Source organism: Dipodomys ordii, unplaced genomic scaffold (assembly GCF_000151885.1).
Source record: "Dipodomys ordii isolate 6190 unplaced genomic scaffold, Dord_2.0 Scaffold67, whole genome shotgun sequence".
Lineage (NCBI taxonomy): Eukaryota > Metazoa > Chordata > Mammalia > Rodentia > Heteromyidae > Dipodomys > Dipodomys ordii.
Window position 1 is genome coordinate 11,300,719 of NW_012267283.1, and position 23,994 is coordinate 11,324,712.

Consider the following 23,994-nt stretch of genomic DNA (forward strand, 5'->3'; position numbering starts at 1 on the left):
TCAGCAGGACTGAGCTATGAAGCCAAAACATGCCTATTTGCTGTAGGTAGACTCAAATATATTTGAATATTTGTACATGACCAGGGGCTGTCAAAGCTTTTTAATTATCAGTAACTGAAAAATAGGGAATTTCTATTGGGAAGCTTAAAAGGATTGAACTTTAAAAAAGGCTTCTGCATTAATGACTTTTGTAAAATAAATGGACATTGCCTGAAGGTCAGCTCCTCTCTCTTATACATCTTTAATGTCAGGATAACTAAGAGCAGTGTTGGCATTTTGTTTCTACAGAGACCTCAGCTTACTTTGACTTCTATAGGCACTGTTTATCAGCTATTGTGACATTTAATTACCTATAAAATTATTGTTCCCTTACATGTTTCCCTCTACAGTTTAGATTACAGCTGGCTCCCTAGCAATGGAAAATAGCAGTTAGGGTTTGAATGATATAAAGCCAATTTAAGCCTAAATATTCTGATGCATAATAGTAGCTGTTGAAGAGTCTACAGAGTCTGGCAAATTTTATAAGGATTTATTCGTTTTCTTTTTTTAGTGCTGGAGATTACTGACAGCTTTGTGCATGGTAGGCAAATATTTCACCTCTGAGCCATATCCCTAGCCTGATGAAGATTTTTCTTAAAAAAAATAGGAAACCTTTGTAGCTGAGAATAGTGTTTGTCATCTACTCAAAGCAGTTCTCAAACCTGTAGGAAGATCTGCTGGAGTCTCTCTATACAGTTCTTATACCACGGAGTTAATATACTGGTCCCATCGGTTTCACATCGTACCAAGTGCTCAGTCAAGATCATGATAAAACGCTAGAAAGGACAAATGAAGTATTAGACGGAGAACCTTACATTTCAGAAATAAACTAATAACTAAGGGCCCTAAAAGTACTGCTTATACCACTTAGTCTATACTGTACTTTTGCCTTTCATGATTCACTGAATACTGTCCACCTAAAAAGGAAGACCAGTAATAATTTTGAGTTGGTACATCCTTCTTGGTAATATAGAAAATAATGTCTAAATTATTCTTGCAATATTACTTCCTGACTCTTGGTAGTATTAAAAGGCATCTGTACCCAAAAATGTCCATAGGAAGTATAGCAATCATCTAAATAATCAATAGTAAATAATTAAACATGGATAGGAATTTTAAGTGCTAAGTAATAGCACAGACCTCAGAGATAAATATGGTAGATTCCGAGTGGTGACACTTTATTTCCTTTGTGAATTTTTATATCTTAAGCTCTTCTAAATGAACATATATTCCTTTTATGATCAAAGCAACATTTTTACTAGGTATGATGGTATACATCTGTAATCCCAGCACTTATTAGAGACTGAGACATGAGGATAACAAGTTCAAGGCCAATCTGAACTACTGTAAAGCCTTGGCTCAAAAAACAAAACAGAAACAACATGAATAAAAAACTAAAGAAATGGTATAGATTTCTTTCTTTCTTTCTTTTTGGTCATGGGGCTTGAACTCTGGGCCTGGGTGCTGTCCCTCAGTTCTTCAGTTCAAGGCTAGTGCTCTACCACTTGTGGTTTATTGGCCATAAGAGTCTCACAGACTTTCCTGCCTGGGCTGGCTTTGAATTGCAATCCTCAGATCTCAGCCTCCTGAGTAGCTAGGATTACAGGTGTGAGCCACTGGCGTCTGACTTGGTATAGATTTTTTTTTGCACACCAATGTTCCAAGCCAGCCTACCTGAAATATGACAAGGAAGAGGTTCTTCTGCTCACTTTGTGCTGATTCTACTTTTTCCTGTAGTCTTTCTATTTGCTCCTCAAGGGCCCCATCCTTTCTGTCACTGCTTCTATCGTCATCATCACTTCGCTGCAGAAAGGAAAATATTAAGAAATCCACTGTATATCATGTAGGACAAGAGCAAACAACAGACTACCTGCTTTTTCCTCCTCCTCTGCTTCTACAACTTCACCATCAATTTAGTATCTTTGAGTATTCTCCAGAATTTCTCTATATAAGACTTACCCATTTAGGGGAAGGGAAAGTAGGAGAAAAATGAGGGAAGGGGTAACAAGTTTGACAAGAAATTACTTATGTAACTGTAACCCCTCTGTACATAACCTTCACAATAAAAAAAAGACTTACCCGTTTATGTTGCCTTGCCAGTTTCTCTTTAGCTTCTTCTAACTCTTTCTGGATCTTCAGAACGTGTTTGTTCATCTTGCGAATTGTAGAGTGCAAGATTTCCCAAACAAACAATCTTAAAGTAATATGGCATTGGTTATTGCATGTAAAGCTCTCAAAGTTGATAACCTATTCATCCTTTTTTTTGTTGTTGTTGTGGTAGTGGGGCTTGAACACTGGGCCTGGGCACTGTCCCTGAGCTCTTCAGCTTAAGGTAAGCACTCTACCACTTGAGCCACAGTGCCACTTCCAGTTTTCTGGTGATTAATTGGACATAAGAGACTCATGGACTTTCCTGCCTGGGCTGGCTTTGAACAGTGATCCTCAGATCTCAGTCTCCTGAGTAGCTAGGATTACAGGCATGAGCCACCCATAGGTTAGCGCCCAGCTAACCTATTCATTCTTAAGGGCTGATATAGCCTTCCTTCCTTCAGGCAGAATTAGAGCAACATTTAGAAACTGCCTGTTATTGTAAATTGTAGACACATCCACTTCCACCCATTAGACTCAGGTAAGCTCCCTGAGGGCAATGCTGCATCCCTGGCACGCTCTTATTCCTTAAATATATATAACTAGATATGAGCAGTGTGTGTACACATTCACTGAACGCAAGTGGCAAACTAAGGAAAACACTAACAACAGGAAGAAAAACAAATGTAGTTCTCACTTCAAATGTAAACAAAGTGTTGAACTTTCCTCACTGGGACTCACTGTGATGTCACACTGTTCAGCTAATGCACTCAGCCAGTTCTCATGGAACATCCAAGAAACTCATTAGTTGACAATGGACTATGGGTTTAAGAATGAGATAAACATTTTTGTCAGCTACCTAATTAGGAAAGAGATCAAATATAAGGATCACCTCAAAGGTGATTTAAAATGTTTGCTGCATAAATGGCCCTTCTTTTCCTTCCTTCCTTTCCTTCCTCTCTTTCTTTTTTTCTTTCTCTCTCCCTCCCTCTTTTTCTCTCTTCCCCATTCCTTCCTTCCTTCCTTCCTTTCTTTCCTTTTATAAACTAGGCAGGGCACAATACAGAGTAGTACTTCCTTCACAAATTTTGACTATATTACAGCTTAGGAGGAGAATAAAACATTCTCTTCCTAAAACTCCAAGTCTAGATGTCAGAAGATAGGATTGAGCAGCATACTTTAACTCAGGGAGAGGTCAGGGAAAGCTTGGAAGAGTTGGAAATATTGGTGCTTAGCTAGGTGTTAGAACAGCTAAAGCTCTTGAGCACTGGAGCAATTTCAGTGTGTCTGAGTCTGAATTTAGTTGTGTCACTTTGGACAAGCTACTTAAACTGTGTCATTTTCATATTCTGTACAATAGAATGGTGGTAGTACAGTGACCAACAAATGAACTGTAAGTATGTCAGCTAATGTTTCAGTCCCGATCAGCTATAGATTGTAAACTTTCACAAGTAAGAACCATTACTAGGTTGTATGAATTATTTACAAAGTTCATATTTTCTAAGAATTGATATACACGAGGTCTCTTATATGAGCTCCAAATTCTGGTCCAAACCTTGTAAAGTCACGGGACAGCTCTGAAGAGAAGATCCAATTTGCTACTGCAGCACAGTCAACAATCTGTGTGCGAATCATCTTATCAACCAGCACGGCAATCATCTACAATGAGAGAATTAGGCCATCATAAGCAGCCAAAATAACACTTGCACAAATAGCACAAAATACTACTACTTATAACACAAAATAATGCTTCTCTTAAAGTAAAATATGAAGGTTTATAAAGAATTTATTTTTAGGCTGGGAAGGTGGCTTAGTGGTAGAATGCCTAGTGCATGAAACCTTGGGTTTGATTCCTTAGTACCACATAAGAACAAAAAGCTGGAAGTGGCGGTGTGGTTAACCTTGATCAAAAGAAGTGTAGGGACAGTGCTAAGGCCCCGAGTTCAAGCCCCAGGACTGGCAAAAATAATTTTTGTCAGGCACTGGTGGCTCAGGAGACTGAGGTCTGATGGTGGTAGTTCAAAGCCAGCCTGGGCAGGAAAGTCCATGAGACTCTTATCTCTAACTACCAGAAAACCAGAAGTGGAGCTGTGGCTCAAAGTGGTAGAGTACTAGCCTTTAGCACAAAAAGCTCAGAGATGGTGCCCAGAGCCTAACTTCAAGGCCCAAGACTGACTCTCTTTACACACTCACACACACACGTAAAGAAACTGATCAGTTTGACCAGTAGTTTTGTGACTCTTTACACACACACACACACACACACACACACACACACACACACGTAAAGAAACTGATCAGTTTGATCAGTTGTGGGGCTTAAACTCTGGGCCTGGGCCTGCACGCTTTACTTACAGCTTGAACCACAGCGCCACTTCCTTGACCAGTAGTTTTAAGAATTCATTTCTATATATACAATACAGTATTTAAATAGTATGTTAAGGCATCAGAAACTCAGGTCTTGTTGTAGAAACTGGATACACTACACAAACTTGTAGATTCTACCAAGTAACAAATACTCTTAATGAATATTAAAATGTGGAGATCATTATAGTTCAAAAACAAATCTTTAAAGAATGCATCAAGTACTATTACTCCCGTAACTCCTAAAAATTTATAGATTTGAAAAACAGTCAATAGGCAGAACAGAATTTAATTTATCACTTTATCTGGGCCTCTGTATATCTAATTAAGTAACTGTTACCTGTGGATGGTTCCTCCAAACCTCGAACATAATTCTCAACACATGTAGCTTCCCCTCATCACTCTCTGCTAGGGTTTTGAAGACTTCATGAAACCTTTTGGATAATGGAGGAAAAACATCATTAGGCATTTTAATGTCTTCAGAGTTACTCAATATAAATACAATATATAAATGGAAAAGAACCAAATATTAGCCACATCCTTTCACAGATGTACAAGTTATGATTAGGAATTCAGTTTGCACAGAAGCTACACAGAATCTTTTTTTTTTTGTTGGTCGTGGGGCTTGAACTCTGGGCTTGGCGCTATCCCTCAGCTCTCCAGCTCCAGGCTATTGCTCTACCATTTGAGCCACAGCACCACTTCCAACTGCACAGAATCTTGAAAAAGGAATATCTACATGCTCTCTTTTTCAGACTCTAACAAGCTATAAAGATGTGTCTTTAGACGATAAGTTTGACCTCTGAATTTTTGACAGTATCAATGACTGCCTGAGGATCTGGTCTTTACCAGCTTCTCTCAATGTCTATATGAATGTACATACAGACAGAAGTCATGGGGTAGATTTTAGCTACCACAAATCACATTGCTCTGTATGAAATGGTATCAATGTTAAGATCTTCATATTTGACAACTTTAGGCAAAAATTACTATTGGCTTGTACTTACTTTGCAAGAGCACTGAAGGAGTGGCTGAATGATTTGGATGCCAAATGAAGCAGAGTCTGTACAAAGACCTCTATTTTCAATGGGTTAAAACTGAACCCTTCATCTGAAAAGAATTGCACAGTAAAAGAAAAAAAAAGTAAATATAAGCAATTCCTTAGTGCTGCATCTGGAATGCTAAACAAGTGGCATGCTAATATCCAAATGCTAAGTCACACATTCATGTACTGTCTTTCAGTAATAATAAACAATGAAGATCATTACTGATTTCAATTGCTCAAAATGTAAAACCAATCATAATCCCAATTTCTGGTTTTATGGAATTACTTCTCTATATTACTTTTCTATATGATACATTTATTTTTAAAAAAGATTTTCTTATTATATATTCTATATGACGACTACATATATGTACACACATACACACACACACATTTTTTGGCCAGTTCTGGCTCTTGGCCTTTGGGCCTGGGCACTGTCCCTGAGCTCCTTTTTGCTCAAGGCTAGTGTTCTACCACTTGAGCCATAGTATCACTTCTGGCTTTTTCTGTGATTAATTAGAGATAAGAATCTCAGCATCCTGAATAGCTAAGACTATAGGTGTAAGCCACTGGTGCCCGGCTAATATATTTAATAAAAATAAAAACAGGAAACAAGCCTATGTCTCAGGATGTCTGACAATGTGTAAATTTATTATCATTATGTTGACTCACACACACCTACATGTAGTCCCTCACCAATGGTTATAAACTTGCCCCAGTAGCCAACTAAGCATTTCACAGTATGTTTTAATATGTGATAAGTCTATCTCATCACTTTTTTTATTCATTTATTAATTCAAGTAAACTTAAAAGTCAATTTTCCTATCCTTGGCTAGAAAAAAAATTAGGAATCTGGTTTAAGTTACATGGTATACGTTCAGTAAACGTTATTACTACAGCAGCTTAGTAATATCTGGAGAAAATATCCATCTAGTAACATACAAAGCCTTTCCATTTAGGATCTCTGTATGGTGAAGGGAGGGAATGCGTTACAGTCATGAACTATCAAGGTATATTTTTACTTCATAGGTTTAGGACATAGCACACATAGTACTAGAGATCAAACCTAGGGTTTTGCATATGTTTAGCAAGTGCTCTACCACTAAACTGTATCTCCAATATATTATTCTCTTGCTCTCTTTTGTGCTGGCCTTAGAGATTGCACTCAAGGCTCATGCCTGTAATCCTAGCTACTCAAGAGATTGCACTCAAGGCACTGTCCCTGATCCTTTTTGCTCAAGGCTAGGGCTCTACCACGTGAGTCACAGCTTTACTTTAGGATTTTTGGTGGTTAACTGGAGAAAAGTCTCATAGACTTTGCTGCCTGGGCTGACTTCAAACTGCAATCCTCAGATTTCAGCCTCAGGCTGGAATTACCAGCATGAGCCATCATCTACTCCTGGCTCTAAGATAAGTAGGTCATTTCATGGTAATGATAAATTGCAACTCATGTTGCTAGTTATGTTTATACATTACTTTAAAATGTCTATTAATAGTTCCACTAAAGAAATACTTAAGTTTCTTACCATCATCGTCATCCTGGTTGGGATTTGGTACATCTTTCAGAATGCTGAAGATTTCATCATTGGTTGCCTTACTTTTAAAGGCAACAGATAAACAGAGGGCCACAGAATGTCCAGGAAGAGAATCTAAACATAGAGTGGAGGGAAGGTAATCAAGACAAAGAGTATTCTTATGACTAGCTAGATAACTGAGAAACTTAAATTACGTCCTTTCAAAATAGAATACACTGTATCTCAATATTTAAACAATTAAGATACTGTACCTGAAAATATAAACAATTCTTATTTCAACACTTAGAATGTTTCACTACCTGAAATCTGGTGAACCAAGAGTTGTGAATCTTCTTCAAGATGAGCAGTGAGAGGAAAGGTGACATAGTTATACTGCCTTATACCAGTCCTCAGCTCTCCTCCTTGGCCTTTGTAAGTTCATAAGCCAAGAGCCAATGTGCTTGTCTTTTGTTTTTAGCATTACCCTCTTCTTCATTCTGTCCTCTGGGGCAGTGGAGACTAAGTTCAAGTTTGAACAAGATAAAGGCTGCCAAATAAAGAGAGGGTTTTGCAGTTCTCTTATGTGGAATCCACTGAATCACCCAGGTCAGATGTTCATGTGACATGATCTTGTGTGTTTACTACTAGTTAGTATCTACTGAGTTCAGCATCTACTGAGTGTCAGCATGAAGGCATCTCCAAAGCAACAGAAAATTGCTTTTAACACAAGGTAGACAAAGATATAACAAAAACAATCTTGACATAAGGCCAGAGGGTGTGAGTTAAGAATCTATAACAGCTGGGTGCTGATGGCTCATGCCTGTAATCCTAGCTACTCTGAGATCTGAGGATCATGGTTCAAAGCCAGCCCCGGAAGGAAAGTTGGTGAGATTCATCTCCAATCAACCACCAAAAGAAAGGAAGTGGCACTGTGACTCAAGTGGTAGAGTGCTTTCCTTAAGCTGAAGAGCTCAGGGACAGTACCCTGGCCCAAAGTTCAAGCCCCACAACTGACAAAAAAAAAAAAGAAAGAAAAAAGAGTCTATAACACAGATCCTGTCAAGACAGTTTACAGGAGGACATTCAGGTAACACTAGCTGTATTGTTTCTCTAAAGTGGAAAGAAACTAAGTGAAAAACAAACAGCAACAATAAGAAACCCACATAGAATAAAAGTAAAGATTCTTTGTCACAAAGGAATTTACGTTCTAGCTAAGGAACTAAGAGAAGCCAGAGAACAATATACAACTGGCTTGCTGAAAGTTAAAAAATATTCACAGGAGTAAGCCTGGGCTAGACCCTAGAGGAAAATAGGAACTGGCGATAGTTAGGACTTTCTGTGTTGTGGTAATGGCAGGGAATAGAATGCACAAGGCAGGGAATAGAATTTTTAGCCAAGAACTTTCACCACACAAAGTAGAAGGCTCATGGGGGGGGGGGATAGAAACAGAGTCAACTCCAAAAATCTTTACAGGTGACTGTATATTGATTGCCAGTGTCCAAAATCTTAACCTTCATTAAGCACAAATACTGTAAAGCAAAAATGACATAGCAAATCACAGTTGCATGAAACACTATGCAACTCTGGAGATGATGGGACCAAAAGGTAAGAAAATCCTATTTACAAATTTACTTCTGTCACATACCCCTATGTTGCTACACCAGAAATGAAATGTTAGCTGCTACTGATCAATTCAAGGAAGTTCAATCATCATAACAAATGCATACTTCCAACTTAGTATAGACTATAAAATTACCTTGCTTTACTTGGCACTATATTTAAAATGTCACAGATAAAACACTACAAACAATATTGAAAGAGAAACAAGTTGTAAGCCCGTAATAATATAGATAACAAAAAATCTTTAATATAGTGGCTTGTGATGAACCACTTTCAAACAAAATATATACCCAAGAAAAATTCAATATTTCTACTTTGAAAAAGTAGAAAATTCTTTTTTCTATTTTTTACTTCAAAGCATATAGGCATTGGTAATGTTTAAAGACAGAGGAATTCTTATTTTGTTACTTACTGCTACTTTCATCTCCATACTTGTAAATGCAGGTTGGGTTTGCAGGACATAGAGCTGAGAAGGTAGGAGGAACAATATCTAATATACGCTGATGGTAAGACAACCTACAATACAAACAACAGCCTCAGAAAGTAGCTTTTATTAGTTTTACTCTTCGGTAACATGCACTTTAGCTGGAAAGCCACAATCTCTAACACTTTGAACACAACTAATAACCAAAAAGTGAACAGGGAAATGAAAGTCCTATCGGCTTCTGTACAAGCTACCACATGGACACTCAGACTACTTCAAAACTTTTGATGTGCACTGAGGTGTGTATAGCCTAGCAACCAAGGATATGGGTGATAGTGAGGTAGTGGGACAGATGGTTGGCACAGTGGCAAAATGGGTTATACAACACTAAACAAATATAGAGGACAGGAGCCAAGGGAAGTGTTTACAAACCATGGAGGAGAAGATGGCTTTACAGTTAATTGGGTTGGAAGAGATGAACACACACACATACACACATACATACACACATACACATAGATATACAAGTAATTATATGTATGTATGTGTGCATGTGTCTATTGAGAGGACCTAGAATCAATGACACCTCAATAACAAAGAACTGGCCTAGAATTAATGACACCCCAATAACAAAGAACTAAATACCATTTTGAATAAATGATTCCATGGGAGTCATAAGGAAACAACATGATTTTGGAAAGTCTTGGACAAGAAAATAAGGAAGTTCAATGAATGTTAGAGGACAATAAAAAAAAAAAAAAGACTTGGATACAGGACTTAGTGGAGTCTCCCAGAGACAATATGGACATCAAAATAAATCATGATCGTCATGGTTTATAAAACACTGGATGAAATAATTTCTTTAGTCTCCATGTATATGTAAATAAAATAATATATAAGGAGAAACAGTAATGCCAAGTACTAAATAAAAAAAACATTATAAAAAAGAAGAATTGCTTAGTAATCATGGTGACTGACAAAGCAAGAGGGTTTTCTCTTTTTTTTGGGGGGGTGCTTTTCTGGGGGAAGGAGAGGTGGGGAGGCTTGACCTCATGGCTTTAGTGGTATTCCTGAGCATTTTTGCTCAAGGTTGGCACATTACACTTGAACTACAGCTCCACTCTGGTTTTTTAGTGGTTAACTGGAGGTAAGAGTCTTACAAACTTTCTTGCCCATCTGGATTTGAACTGCAATCCTCAAATTTCAACCTCCTGGGTAGCTAGGACTACAGGTGAGAGCCACCAACAACCAGCTAAGCAGAGTGTTTGTTTTGTTTTTTGTTTTCTTTAGTATATCATCTCTGCAAAACATTAAACAATTAGAAAGGAAAATACCAACGAGCCTGGAAAACACTAACATGACCAGGCAATCAAGATTAATATCACCTATGGTGAATTCATATGCCTTCTGTGTGACACACTGGGAAAAATCCAAGACCTGAGTTAGCTCAAAAGGAGCTATCAGAGCAATCCAAGAAAGTAAGGTCTCTAGGCTTTTTTTTTGGCTGGTCCTGAGGCTTGAACTCAGGGGCTGGGTGCTGTCCCTAAGCCTATTTGTGCTCACAGCTAGCACTCTACCACTTGAGCCCGAGTGCCATTTCCGGCTTTTTTCTGAGTTGTTTATTGGAGATAAGAGTCTTACAGACTTTCCTGTCTGGGCTGGCTTTGAACTGCGATCCCCAGACCTCTTTAAAGACAGAGAAGCCGGGCACTGGTGGCTCACACCTGTAATCCTAGTTACTCAAAAGGCCAAGATCTGAACATCTTCATTCAAAGCCAGCCTGAGCAGGAAAGCCCAGGATACTCTTCAATTAAAAACCAAAAAAGCCCAGAAATGAAGCTTTGGCTCAAGTGGTATAGCAGTGATCTTGAGGTAAAAATCTCAAGGATACTACTAGGCCTAGAGTTCAAACTCCACAAGTACACATGGACGGTCAGACACAGACACACACAGACACACACACACAAACGAAAGAGACAGAAAAAAATAAAAAATATCTGTTGGGAAGTGGCACTGTGGCTCAAGTGGTAGAGCTCTAGCCTTGAGCTGAAGAGTTCAGGGACAGGGCCCAGGCACAGAGTTCAAGCCCCACGACCAACCAAAAAAAAAAAAAAAATCTGTTGAAGACTGGAGTAATGAGAAAATAAAAATGCTACACATTCCTAGAGACAATTCTGGGCAAGGAAAGAAAAAGCTTCCCTGTCATGTAGGAGTGGTTTTGTTTTGGGGAAATGCATCATGGAGAACTGAAGGCTGATGGGCTCATAACAACTTTTGGGTTGTAATGGGTACAGAAAACAAAGGAGCAAGCATTGGAGGAAACATAGTAACATGTTAATAATTAAGAAAATAATATGAAAAAGACAGAAGTCTTTGTCCAATTGTGACAACTTTTCCATAAAGTTGAAACTATTTTATAAAATGATACATTAGGAAAAAACTACTGATTTAATTCTTGTAGAATCCAAATGGTATATGTGCCTAATTTTTTTCACCTAAATCCTGAAAAAAAAGTGATATGGAAGATGAGCAAATATTTGGATCTAAAAAAATGCAGAGAAAAAAATCCTTCCAGAAAAGTTAGGAAGACCAAACTAAGGAGAAAACACACAAAAAAAACTTACCTCATACATTTTTCTAGAACTTCTCGTACAAACTTTGGTTTGGGACTCTCAAGATCTTGAGTAAGACAATCTGACCTAATGAAGAAACGTAGTTCTGTAAGTTTTCATACATAATCTGACCATACCTAACTTCTACTAACTACAGATTCATTCCAATTATCTCATTTATATATGGTAATTATCAAAGAAACTAAAACTAGCTTTTAAGCGTGTAACACTGGATACTTACCAATCTTCCCAGCTCCAACGGAACTGAAAATTACTTAGATGATGAGAAAACCAATTAATAAATCTAGATAGGGGAGGAGAAGGTTGTAGTTTAGACCAGGAACGCATGAACACACACCATGCACTATCACCTGTAGCTGTTGTCTCCTGCCACTTACTGTTTTACCTCTGAACATGCAAACTCATCTTCAACAGTCCCACGTTTTACTACTTCTCACAGTGCTACCTTATATTCTTTTTAAGTAAGTAAAAGACACGTTTTGTACATTTATTTTGTGCTAGCATAAACATTCACAACGTTCAAGGAATATATTATTTTCCCCATATATCTGATGATGGAATGGAGGAAAGAAAAAGAAATTTCAGATAAAACATTTAGGAATGCTTTACAGATGGCAGAGCCAGTCTAATTTCTTATCACACTATGCCCATTTCCTCACAAATGCACTAAACACTTCTATGCAATTACTTTAAAAAGCAGATATTATCTCTTAAAAATGTTTATATATACTAGGTACATGGTAATAGACTCTGATTCTCCTTCAACATAGGGGCCATCATAAAACCTATTTTAAAAGCTGATACTTAAGGAAAAGATAACTATATTAGAGAAATAACTAAACAACAAATGAATTAAAGAAAACTACAGTATGGGTATCATCTCATATTGAAATATAAGACTGAAAAATGTATGAGTTTTGTTATTATAAAAGGTTATTTTGTTAAATTAAGTATCTTCATTGGATTATAAAGAACAAAGAAGAGAAGCTATTATGACTTAATATAGAAATAAACAATGACCACACCTGTCCACACAAGTGGTACTCATTGTGTCCAGACGCATGTATAACATTTCAGTTGCTTGTGCAAGCTGGAAGTTTAAAGGTAAGGAAAACTATTCTTCACCCTCCTTCAAATTCAAAGTCGTATTACAGAAAGTAATAAAGCAACAATTAATAACGTTAAGCATATTTCCATGTAATTAAGTCATGTAAAGTAAAATTAGATTTGTATATGTATGTGTATGTATCTCTCTCATGGAACCCATATATCATTTTTGCCACCGCTAGTATTTCCCATGTACCTCTGTAATCCATTTCCTTTTCTCCTAGTCCGCCCTTCTCAAGCATCCATTAGTCTGCTGTCATTAGGTCATTTCCACCTATAATCCCAGAAACTTGGGAGATAGAAATTGGAAAGATTATGCATAGTTTGAAGCCAGCCTGGGCAAAAGTTAATGAGTCCTCATTTCAACAAACTAGGTATGTTAGTGCATGCCTATGACCTAAGAGGCCATAAGTAGGAGGATCACTGTTTGAGGCTGGCCTAAGGCATACTGCAAGAACCTATCTGAATATAACTACAGCAAAGAAGGGCTGAGGACATGGCTCAAGTGGTAGAGTGCCTGCCTAGCAAGTTCAAGTCCATGATTCAAACTCTAGTAATGTAAAAACAAGATGCAAAGAAACAATAAAAAAAGGGCAAGGTAATAGTTATCCTATGTCAGAATAAGTAGCAAGCAGATGGAAGTAGGGGTATCCTACTGGGGAGGATAAAGAACTTCTAAAGCATGGAAATACATTTTATTTCTTGACAGAAGTATAACATGCTACATGTATTAAACTTCACAACATGAATAATTCGAATGAAATTGTTGACCATCTAAACTAAGCATAGCAGAACCGCCCTAGCTAAAACTTACAACCCAGTGAAATAAAAGACAAAATTGAGAAAAGCCAGCTGAAATACTTAATGCAAAGTCAGGCCAAAGAATGTCAAAACAAAAGAAAGGATACAACTTGAGGGAGAGAGCCAGGCTGCAGTTTGCACAGCTCAATGAGCAGTGTAGTGTACATCACATCGATGTGAGGGGGCGCTGGGAGCTGGAACAGCTCTGCGAAGATCACCTACAAGGCAACCATGAGTCAGAACTCAGCTCCTCTGCTATCTCTGCATCTCTAGCATCAGAGACCTAAACATCACAAACCTAAACTCCATGACATTTCTAATGAAAAACAATGACCTTTTCATCTTGAAAATTAAGCTTTCAAACACAATTGAATACCACAAGGAAATCTTTTTCTTTCTATAACTCAATCAAATAAGAACATATAAGCAAGATCCCACCTCAAACAAATTATACATACAAATATATGTACATATGCATGTATATGTGTGTATACGTATAATAAACTTTGCATTTTAGCTGATAAATCAGTGAGCCAAATTCACAGTTGAAGCATATTCTCTCAAGTTTTATAAGGGGATATATGTAATATTAAAAAAAAACAAGGTATGAATAAATGTTAAATAGCACATTATGATGTTCTGTTTCAGGAATGATATAAAACAACAGTGCAGTTAACAGTCTGTTAAGTGTAATCTCTTTATGTAGACACAATTTCTTCTAGTTACTATGCTATCGAGGTACTACACTACCTCTACTAGTGTCATTCTCTTGCATAAAAAGTAAAGGGACAAAGCACCTTTAGTCTTCCTATTTCTTTCTTTTTTTTTTTTTTGTCGGTCATGGGTCTTGAACTCTGGGCTTGGGCACTATCCCTCAGCTCTTCAGCTCAAGGCAAGTGCTCTACCACTTGAGATAGAGCGCCACTTCCGGTTTATTGGAGATTAGTCTCTCACAAACTTTCTTGCCAGGGCTGGCTTTGAACCGTGATCCTCAGATCTCAGCCTCTTGAGTAGCTAGGATTACAGGTGAAAGCGCCCGGCTAGTCTTCCTATTTCAAAAGCGCTTGTTTCTTGGAATAAGCCACTCATTATTCTAGGAGTAAGTAAGGGTAATCTACCCAGTTTTACAAGAGATTGACTTTTTTTTTGGCCAGTCCTGAGGTTTAAACTCTGAGGCCTGGGTACTGTCCCTGAGCTCTTTTTACTTAAGTCTAGCACTTTACCACTTGAGCCAGAGTACCACTTCCAGCCTTTTTGGTGATTTAACTGGAGATAAGAGTCTCAGACTTTCCTGGCCTTCGAACCCAGATCCTCAGATTTCCTGAGTAGCTATGTTTACAGGTGTGAGCCATCGGTGCTGGCTGAGATTAACTCTTCAGGTATGAGATGGTAATTGGAAGCCATTAGTTATGTTATCGTCCTACAGTAATAAAATGTTTTAGGGTATTTAAACCATTTTTACATCTGTTAAATAGAATGTTACCTCTGAAAGGGACAGAGGTTAAATTTCAGGGACAGAGGTTAAGTTATCTACAGTAACTACCTGTACATGAAGGAATACTAAAAAAATAATAGGTAACTTAAAATTCCACTTGACTACAAGTCTCAACTTACTCTTTCCTAGGGTCTACAAAAATTATTAATAAATAGCTAAAAGGTGAGGATGGGAGGGAGAAACTGGGAGAGAGCAAGGGAAGGAGTGACATTGTCAAAAAAGAAATGTATTCTTTATCTGACTTATCTAACTGTACATCACCTTTGTAACAATAAAAAATTAAGAACAAAATAAATGACTAACACAACTCCCAACTGACAATAATTTCTTTGCTTCTTTATTGTCAAGTAGCTATCCCACGAAACAAAATAAAACACAAAAATATGCTTTAAAGCAGAAATTCTGAAACATGTGTGAAATCATACCTCCACTATGTGGTAGTTCAGGGGGATCTTACTCTTTCCTGGGTAGCTCAGGAGCTTCGCAGCACTATGAAAAATTTTTCAGTCGGTATTAAGACACAAGAATTCAATTTCCAAAGCAATGTATTTAGATGTAAGGAAAGGATAGCTTTGCTAAATGTTGTAGATTTTGGTTATTTAAACTGATGAATCAAGTCTTCCCCAACTCAAAAACAATACTAAATAATACTAAGGCAATATATTCAGACCTAACTAAATAAGATGGTCTACACCCCAAATACTACATTCTTTTCTATTTTAAAACCTAAACAAAATATTTCTCAAAAGTTTATTGAAAATAAACTCATCCAACACTTGGATGTCTAAATGCATAGAGTCTAAATGCATAGAAAACAGATTAAAACCTCTAGTGTGCATGTATTAGCATAACATCAAAACTAAAAATAGCTTGTCATTAATGTTTTCCAAGATCATATGGCAAATAGTCACATAGTCTAGCTAGCACCCATATACACATTATTATAAACATCCAACAGAGTACTACATGACAGTGAGGATCCTCAAGAAAGGAAAAGCAAGTGTTTCAGAGATTGCTTTTGGCAAGATAGGAAGCCCGGAGGATGGAATTACTATCTTATACTATTGGCACACATTCTGCCTTACCAAATCATCAAAACATTTTTCCTTCTGAAAGTACCATGGATAGAATCTTACCAAGTCTGCCTTTCTTTCCAGTGGGACTTAATGATGCAGTGGAGATTCTCTTCTATAACAAACCTTTCCACTGAATGACTCCCTGGCATAACAGGACCCTGAAAAGAAATCCAAATGTACACATACAGAGGCCTACAAACAGATTTTCCAGGAAAACGTTTACAATATCTCAACCAATAATGAGGAATGGGCTTGTAACCCAAGTAAAGGCAGGGAAGCATATAGGAGGACTGTAGTCTTGGCTGGCCCAGCTATAATAAGATTATAACTTGTAAATAGCCAATGCTGGTAAAGTGTCTCAAGTGGTAGAGCACTTGCTAGCAGGTGTGAGACCCTGAATTCAAACCTCAGTACCACCTTTAAAAAAGATAAAAAGGGCTAAAATTATTGAGTATTAATGTGAGACATTGTTCTGTACCTTTATATGTTGATAATTTAATCTAATATAATGAGATACATTATACATGCCACTATTATTCCTGTAGGGAAACTGAAACACAGTTAAATAACTCACTCAAGGGGCTGGGAAGGTGGCTCAGGGGTAGAGCGCTTGCCTTGCATGCATGAGGCCCTGGGTTCGATTCCTCAGCACCACATAAGCAAAAAAGAAAAAAACCCAGAAGTGGTGCTGTGGCTTAAGTAGTAGAGCACTAGCCTTGAGCTGAAGAGCTGAGGGACAGTGTCCAGGCCCCACGACTGGACCAAAACAAAACAAAACAAAACAAAAACCAACAAGATCAGATAGTATTTGGGTAACTGAGGTTTAAGACACAGTCCAATCTGACTCTCAAACCTATGCTCTTGATCTGTATATTATGCTGGGCTCCAGTCTATGTACATATGCTAAATATAATTTCTTGTATAATGGGATGATACCATTTACTGAATTAAAAAGCAAACTTCAAACCAAGACCCATTGGGTCATGCCTGTAATCCTAGCTGTTCAGGAGGCCGAGATATGAGGGTCAAGACTCAAAGTCAGTCCAGGCCCCCCCGCCAAAAAAAGAGCAAACTTCATTGCCATCTATCATCCATCTATTTTACTACATTAAAAACTAACTAAAACTTAAAAGGTATCTCAGAGCTGGGAATGTGATGGTGACCCTGTAATCTCTGCACTTAGGAGTGCAGGAGAATGGATTCTAGGCCAGCCTGGACTACACTAAGACCCTGTCTTGAAAAGCAAACAAACAAACAAAAAAAACCCTAAAATTTCTCAGACAAAGTCCAACAGGTTAAAGCACAAGTACAATGCACCACAGATCCCCTTTCCAGGAATTTATAGTTAGTTGGTCATGTACCTCAGGATCATCTGTGTAATCAAACATCCTGAAGATGACCCTGGGCATCGGGTACACTGAATCTTCAGTGTGAGGAGGCGGTGTGAAAGGAGGCAGATTATGCTGTAGTGCTTCACAGAGGATGCTGTCAAAGGCAAGATAAGGTCTTAGGATGTGCCGTTCCTGCCAGCGATCCTTTTTCAATTTCTGAATCTGGGCCCACAGGCAATCTAAATACTAAAAAACAGATTTTTTAGTAATTAATATAAATATCATTTTGACTAGACAAGTCCAAAACACAGAACATAAAAGTAACTAAAGTTACATGTGATACAAAGGTACTGCACTAAGTGTTTATATAATCACTTGTTTAATGTAGTAGGTTTAGAGTTAACTCTTTTTATTTTTCAAAATGGGTATTAGCTGGAATCCACAGAACAGGGACTGTTTCAGTTACATTCTAGCATTTACTAAATACCCTCTGCATGCAGAGGGTTCTGAGGAGTTTGAAACCAATTTACCTCTTCTTGTGGGTGTGGCTTATCAGCAGTCCATACTTGCAACATGGGCACATGTGTCTTCTGGCGCCTTCTAAAGTTAAAAATAAAAATCTCCACTTTAAAAAACATGAAAAGACGTAGTTTTTCGTAATTGATACAATGCAAATTAAAGCAATAAAATAACATTTTTACCTATCAGATTAGCAAGTAACAGTATTTTTGATAAGGTGCAATGTATTATTAAAATACAGGCAAAGTGGCAGTCTTATACTGCAGGCATAAGCATTAAAGGGTATAAAAATCTTTGGAAGAACAATCCTTTTGAAGGCAATTTGACTAATTTTACCTGACTAGAATCTTCAACCCAACAATGTTATTTCTAAGAATGCACAGTCCCCATAAATATATTTGCACATATTCTTGAAGACAGTCATACAAGAATATTCACTGACAGATGGTCTATAGTAACAAAGACTGAAATAATTTCAATGTGGCTAACAAAGGTCCAGGTATAGAAATCATGGCATATTAGGTGGGTCCACTGGCTTATAACTGTAATCCTAACTACTTGGGTGGCAGAGATTGGGAAGATCGCAGTTTGAGACTAGCCTAGGTAACAAATTATGGGGAGACCCCCATCTTGACCAATTAACACCTGGGTATGTTGGTGGACACCTGTCATCTCACCCAGATGTGCAGAAAACAAAAAAGGAGGTCCAGGCTAGCCCAGGAATACACTCAAGACCCTATTAAAAAATAAAAGCAAAAAAGGGCTGAGAGTATGCTTCAAGTGGTAGTTCTGTTTAGCAAAATGAAGGGCTGAGCTTAAACTCCAGTTCTGCCAAAAAATCAAAATGATGACATATTAAAACCATGGAATGCCATGCTGCTGGAAAACTAGGTAGATCTATAAACTTTCATATAACAAATCGAAGTTGCAGCAAAAAGAAGCAAGTAAAGAACTTGTATATCTGTATTAGAAAGTAGAAACACATAAGTACAAATATATGTATGTATACAAATATGTGAAAGATTTTTATCTTTAGACTTCTTTTAACTTGATATGCAACCAACAAAGCAAAGATAAGCAGTACCCAAAGAAGTATCTATTGATAGAAAGTGGTACAACAAAACCAACCTGAAACTTAAAAGTGGCAATGGACACATTATCATGCTGTTAGATGGTTAATCATATGCTTACTAACAAGACCTACTGTTTATATAACATCTAAAATGTTAAAACAAGCATTGGTATGGAAGAAGTACTGCTGCTGTATTTAAGATTAACTTATAATGAGAAAAGTGTATGTATTAGGGCCATGATTCTCTACTATAGAATGAATTAGTAAGAGATGCCTAAACCTCTCTTCCCATGAAATTCACCAGGTCTAGGGACTGGGGTTTGAGCATTTCAAGTATCACTAGTAATTCTAGTAGCAAATACTAATATTAGAGGAACTATTATAGTAGGGTAATTCATGTCTTTTGTAAAAATCATATAAAATTGGCTTAACAGAAACTACATTACCAACTTTTTTGCACTAATTACTAACTTTTTGCATAAATATACTTGTCTACTTGAGTTCTCAGTGAGTTATAATAGTAAGAGAATGAATTATCTACAGAACAAAAATTTTACTGCATTTTAGAAAAATGAACCAAAAGGTATTTATTGCTAACAGATAAAATACAACACATTTAGCACATCAGTAAGATATCCTTTACACAACAAAGCATACTATGAGCTGTGCACTTACTTTAGATAGCTTTCAGTGTTGGCAAAGATGCGGTCCATCTCTGCATCTTTCTTTTCATACAACTCTTTTCCAACCCAGGGCAAAGATGACAGAAATGCATACACATACCAATCTCGTCGTACCTAAAGAGTTTTTAAAATGTTAGCTTAAAATATTTAATTTTCCTCTTTCCTCCCCTCTCCCTCTTTTCTATTCATTAATTCTTTGTTCATTCATTCATTCATTTGTAGTACTGAGAACCAAACTGAGGGCCTTGCACTTATGAGGCAAATGTTCTATCATTGATCTATACCTTCAACTCCATGTTTTAATCTTAAATAAAATCCTATGTAAGCTATTTAAGAAGGCTTAAGTATCACATCTGATTTAGAGCATTCTAAATTGGTCGTAATCTTATTACACAGAATCATTTGAATTCAAACAGCCCACCCGCATGCCAGATTATTATTTAATTATGTACTTAGAATATGATAATCTATTTTCTTTTGTTTACTGCTAAAGAGTTACTGCTGCTGATCTTTTTTTTTTTTTTTTGGTTGATCGTGGGGCCTGAGCACTGTCCTTCAGCTCTTCAGCTCTACCACTTGAACCACAACACCACTTCCAGCTTTTTCTGCTTATGTGGTGCTGAGAAATAGAATCCAGGGCCTCATGCAGGCAAGGCAAGCATTCTTCCACTGAGCCACCTTCCCAACCCCATAAAGGATGATCTTACCTGAGGAACATCTTCTTCCTGAGTTACACTTACAAAATTCTCAAACATAGCAACCATTGATGGGGCAGCGATCACATGACAATTCACAAGATCAGATAAAAAACGAACCTGTTGGGACAGTTTCTGCTATTAAATTGTAACGTCTTTCATACTAATTACAAAATAAGCAATCTTACATAGTTTAATCGTGGTCCATAGCACTAGGGCCCAAGGTCTAAATTAAACTCACTGCCTATCTCATTATATAACTTGTGAACCAAGAATAGTTTTAAAATTTTTAGTGCCTATTTAAAAAGAAAAAAAAAATCAAGCGGCCGTAAGTAAACTTTTAGTGGAACACAGCCATAGTCACTTGGTTATTTATAAGTAAGGATGTTCTTCGGCTTCAAGAGCCCAGCAGGCAGACAGGACTGGGGTCCTGTGATAAACCAGGGATTTGAATTTATGAATGTCCATGATATGCTACATTATGAACCCAGACTGTAAAACATTCTGACTACTTACATAGGTTGATTTTTCTGGTTGGCTGTGAATAATTTTCACTCAAGTACAGATATGGAGGGCTGGGAAGGTGGCTCAGTGGTAGAGAGCTTGCCTTGCATGCATGAGGCCCTGGGTTCAATTCCTCAGCACCACATAAGCAGAAAAAGCCAGAAATGGCGCTATGGCTCGAGTGCTAGAGCACTAGCCTTGAGCTAAAGAGCTGAGGGACAGTGCCCAGGCCCAGAGTTCAGGCCCCATGACCGGCCAAAACAAACAAACAAACAAAAACCAAAACAAAAAAAAGTACAGATATGGAAATTATGGAAGAGAGTGCCCTTTGTGTGCTAGGGCTAACTGAGTACTATTAAAGGGCCTATTTTAGGGGACCCATAGTTTATTGGGACAAGTAGATATTAACACAAACGTATGACTCTGCACTAAAAGGTAAATAAAAATGTACCCAATGCAAATTAGAGTTACAATGGGAAACTATCCCACCCTGACTAGGTGGAGAAACTGGAATGCTGAAAAAAACTGATGGGGCCCTATAAAATGGTTAAGGAAATAGGTAAATATCTACTAGAGCTAACTAGAGGCCCAGCACAGGTGACACAGATTAAGTCATAGGCCTACCCAAAGTCATACAGGAAAAGCAGATTTACAAAAATGTCTTTTTAATGTTAGAGCCTTTGTCTTTAGCTGTTATCCTGGTTTTCTACCATTATCCAGGTCTTCTGCAAACACATCAAGGTCCTATAGAGACATCTTATTGTAGGTCTTTTGGTTGAATATACCTTACTAGAAACCTAAAGTGAAATACTGAATCAGAATCAGGAAAGGCATCAAAGAAACTATTGGTGATTGTTGTTTTCTGATTTCAAGCTCAATAAAATTCCTTCTAAATGGAAAAAAAAAGTGACAGTGACAAGGGGAAAACATAAAGGAATTAACTAGTGGGCTAGGCCATAAAAGCTGAGTGAAATACTAAAGTGGTGAGCAAGGAAGGCATTCAAAGTAGAGGGCATATGGCAAGTAGGAACAGACTGGGGAAATAATAAAGGGTGAAAAACTTAATCCTATAACTTGTTCTTTTCTGTTTACTAATAAAAATGTGTTCATATATCCTCAACGTATGAATGTTTCACTAACACTATATATTAAGTACTATTGGTAGGCCTTAATTCTATTTCTATTCAAGACAAATAAAAAGTTCTAATATTCACTTCCTGCAAGCAATTGAATCATTTTGTTCATCAGGCTTTTAAGGCCACCTACTATAAACAATGGAAAGGAATTATGGACTGAAGATTCCCTACCTGTACCTCAACCAATGAAAGCTGGATGTAGTAATATATGCCTGTCATCCCAGCTACCCAGGAAGCATAAAAGGAGAACAGTAGAATGTCCAGGCATACCAAGCATAAAAACAAGACTGAAATGTAACTAAATCTAAAAATGGTTAAGGGCAGGGCTCAAGTGAGAGAGCCTGCTCAGCAAGCACAAGGCTCAGAGTCCAAACCCTGGTACTCCCAAACACAATAAAAACAAACCAAACCCAAATAAATAAAACAAAACAACTGCACAAGGAAAGCTTGAACTATGAGCTATGCTACAGACCTAAGCAGGCAAACGGAAGACAAAAATTGACACTCAGGAGTTCTAGATGGTTTACTCAATGCACAGGGGCTCTGTGACAAGATGGGAAGAAGAAAGATGAAAAGGAACTTAAAAAAGGTCCTGAGTTCAAACCTCAAACTGAATATTACAAGATATGGGTGATAGGAGATCTTCTATAGAAACAAAGATACATAAAAAGAACCACATGCTGCAGGAAGGTAGGCTAGGATTAAAACCAAGCAACTAGATTGTATAGGTAATGAACTATTTAGTACTTAGAATGCTTTGCAAGGAGCAATTACTGGGGTAAGTAGAGGATCTTACCTCAAGATAGGGGATAAATTGGTTGTAGGGCAACATTTTCCCTTCCATTCTAATACTGTCATAATACACAGAAAATAATAACTGTTACCAGTTATTTGGTAATAGTATCTTACCAAATAGACAGCTTCATTGTAATTGTTTGCTTTCAACGACTCTTTAAGTTGACGAATCATTGCTTCTACAAATTCTCCACCGAGGTTGTAATTCCTAGCATTCAGCAGTCCAACTAAAGTTGTATAAATTGTCAACTTCTCAGGTAGTAGGCGCGCACTGATTTGAGGACCCGTGCAACAACAGGAAAAAAGAACAAACCCAAACAATGGCATTATGTTAAGTTGCTGAATTTTATATAAGCCTTTTATCATCCATTAACTTTGCAACAAGATTACTTTCATCCATTAACTTTGCAACAAGATTACTTTTAACTTTATTTTTAAAAGGAAAAGGGCTGCAGATATGTTCCCCATAATTTTTCATTTCAATTTTAGTTAATCTGAAAGAAAGTACTTTAATTATGAGGTTATCCCACTGAAATAAGCTAATGTTGGAGGAGTTTTTCTGCATATGTACTTAGTGGAATAGCATTTCTGCAGAAAATGGTTTCCATGGTAAAGTATCTAGAACTGCCCAGTGTAACAAGAGTCTTTAAAGTTGCATCATTAAGGAGGAACAGACTATTTTTAGTTTCTAAACTTAGCTAACCAAATGTTATGGGACTAAAATTCTACTTTGAAAAATACAATTCTAGTAGCTTAGGAAAGATGAAGAACTTTAAATCTGTTTTAACTAAATTCCCATCAGAATTCTTAACATGACATTTTAAAATTAAGAATTGGTTATATCTCATACTATAATTCCTGGCGTATTAATTTCATTAATTTTTTTTTTTTTTTGCTGGACATGGGGCCTGAACTGTGGGCCTAGGCGCTGTCCCTCAGCTCTTCTGTTCAAGGCTAGCGCTCTACCACTTGAGCCACAGTGCCACTTCCAGCTTTTTCTGCTTATGTGGTGCTGAAGAACAGAACCCAGGGCCTCATGCATGCAAGGCAAGT

The 23,994-nt window shown here is 37.4% G+C and overlaps 1 protein-coding gene across 1 annotated transcript in view; it reads right to left on the reverse strand.

Moving 5' to 3' along the window:
- Ncbp1 (nuclear cap binding protein subunit 1, 80kDa) overlaps nucleotides 1-23,994 on the reverse strand; it is a 35,256-nt gene that overhangs the window by 857 nt on the left and 10,405 nt on the right. The window contains 19 exon segments of the mRNA XM_013023327.1: nucleotides 702-815; nucleotides 1,714-1,842; nucleotides 2,119-2,233; nucleotides 3,683-3,786; nucleotides 4,832-4,925; nucleotides 5,499-5,601; nucleotides 7,063-7,185; nucleotides 9,083-9,186; nucleotides 11,719-11,793; nucleotides 11,948-12,010; nucleotides 12,753-12,817; nucleotides 13,743-13,853; nucleotides 15,556-15,619; nucleotides 16,267-16,364; nucleotides 17,568-17,783; nucleotides 18,068-18,137; nucleotides 19,804-19,925; nucleotides 20,519-20,626; nucleotides 23,056-23,330. Coding sequence (XP_012878781.1) covers nucleotides 702-815; nucleotides 1,714-1,842; nucleotides 2,119-2,233; nucleotides 3,683-3,786; nucleotides 4,832-4,925; nucleotides 5,499-5,601; nucleotides 7,063-7,185; nucleotides 9,083-9,186; nucleotides 11,719-11,793; nucleotides 11,948-12,010; nucleotides 12,753-12,817; nucleotides 13,743-13,853; nucleotides 15,556-15,619; nucleotides 16,267-16,364; nucleotides 17,568-17,783; nucleotides 18,068-18,137; nucleotides 19,804-19,925; nucleotides 20,519-20,626; nucleotides 23,056-23,330 — 2,153 coding nt within the window.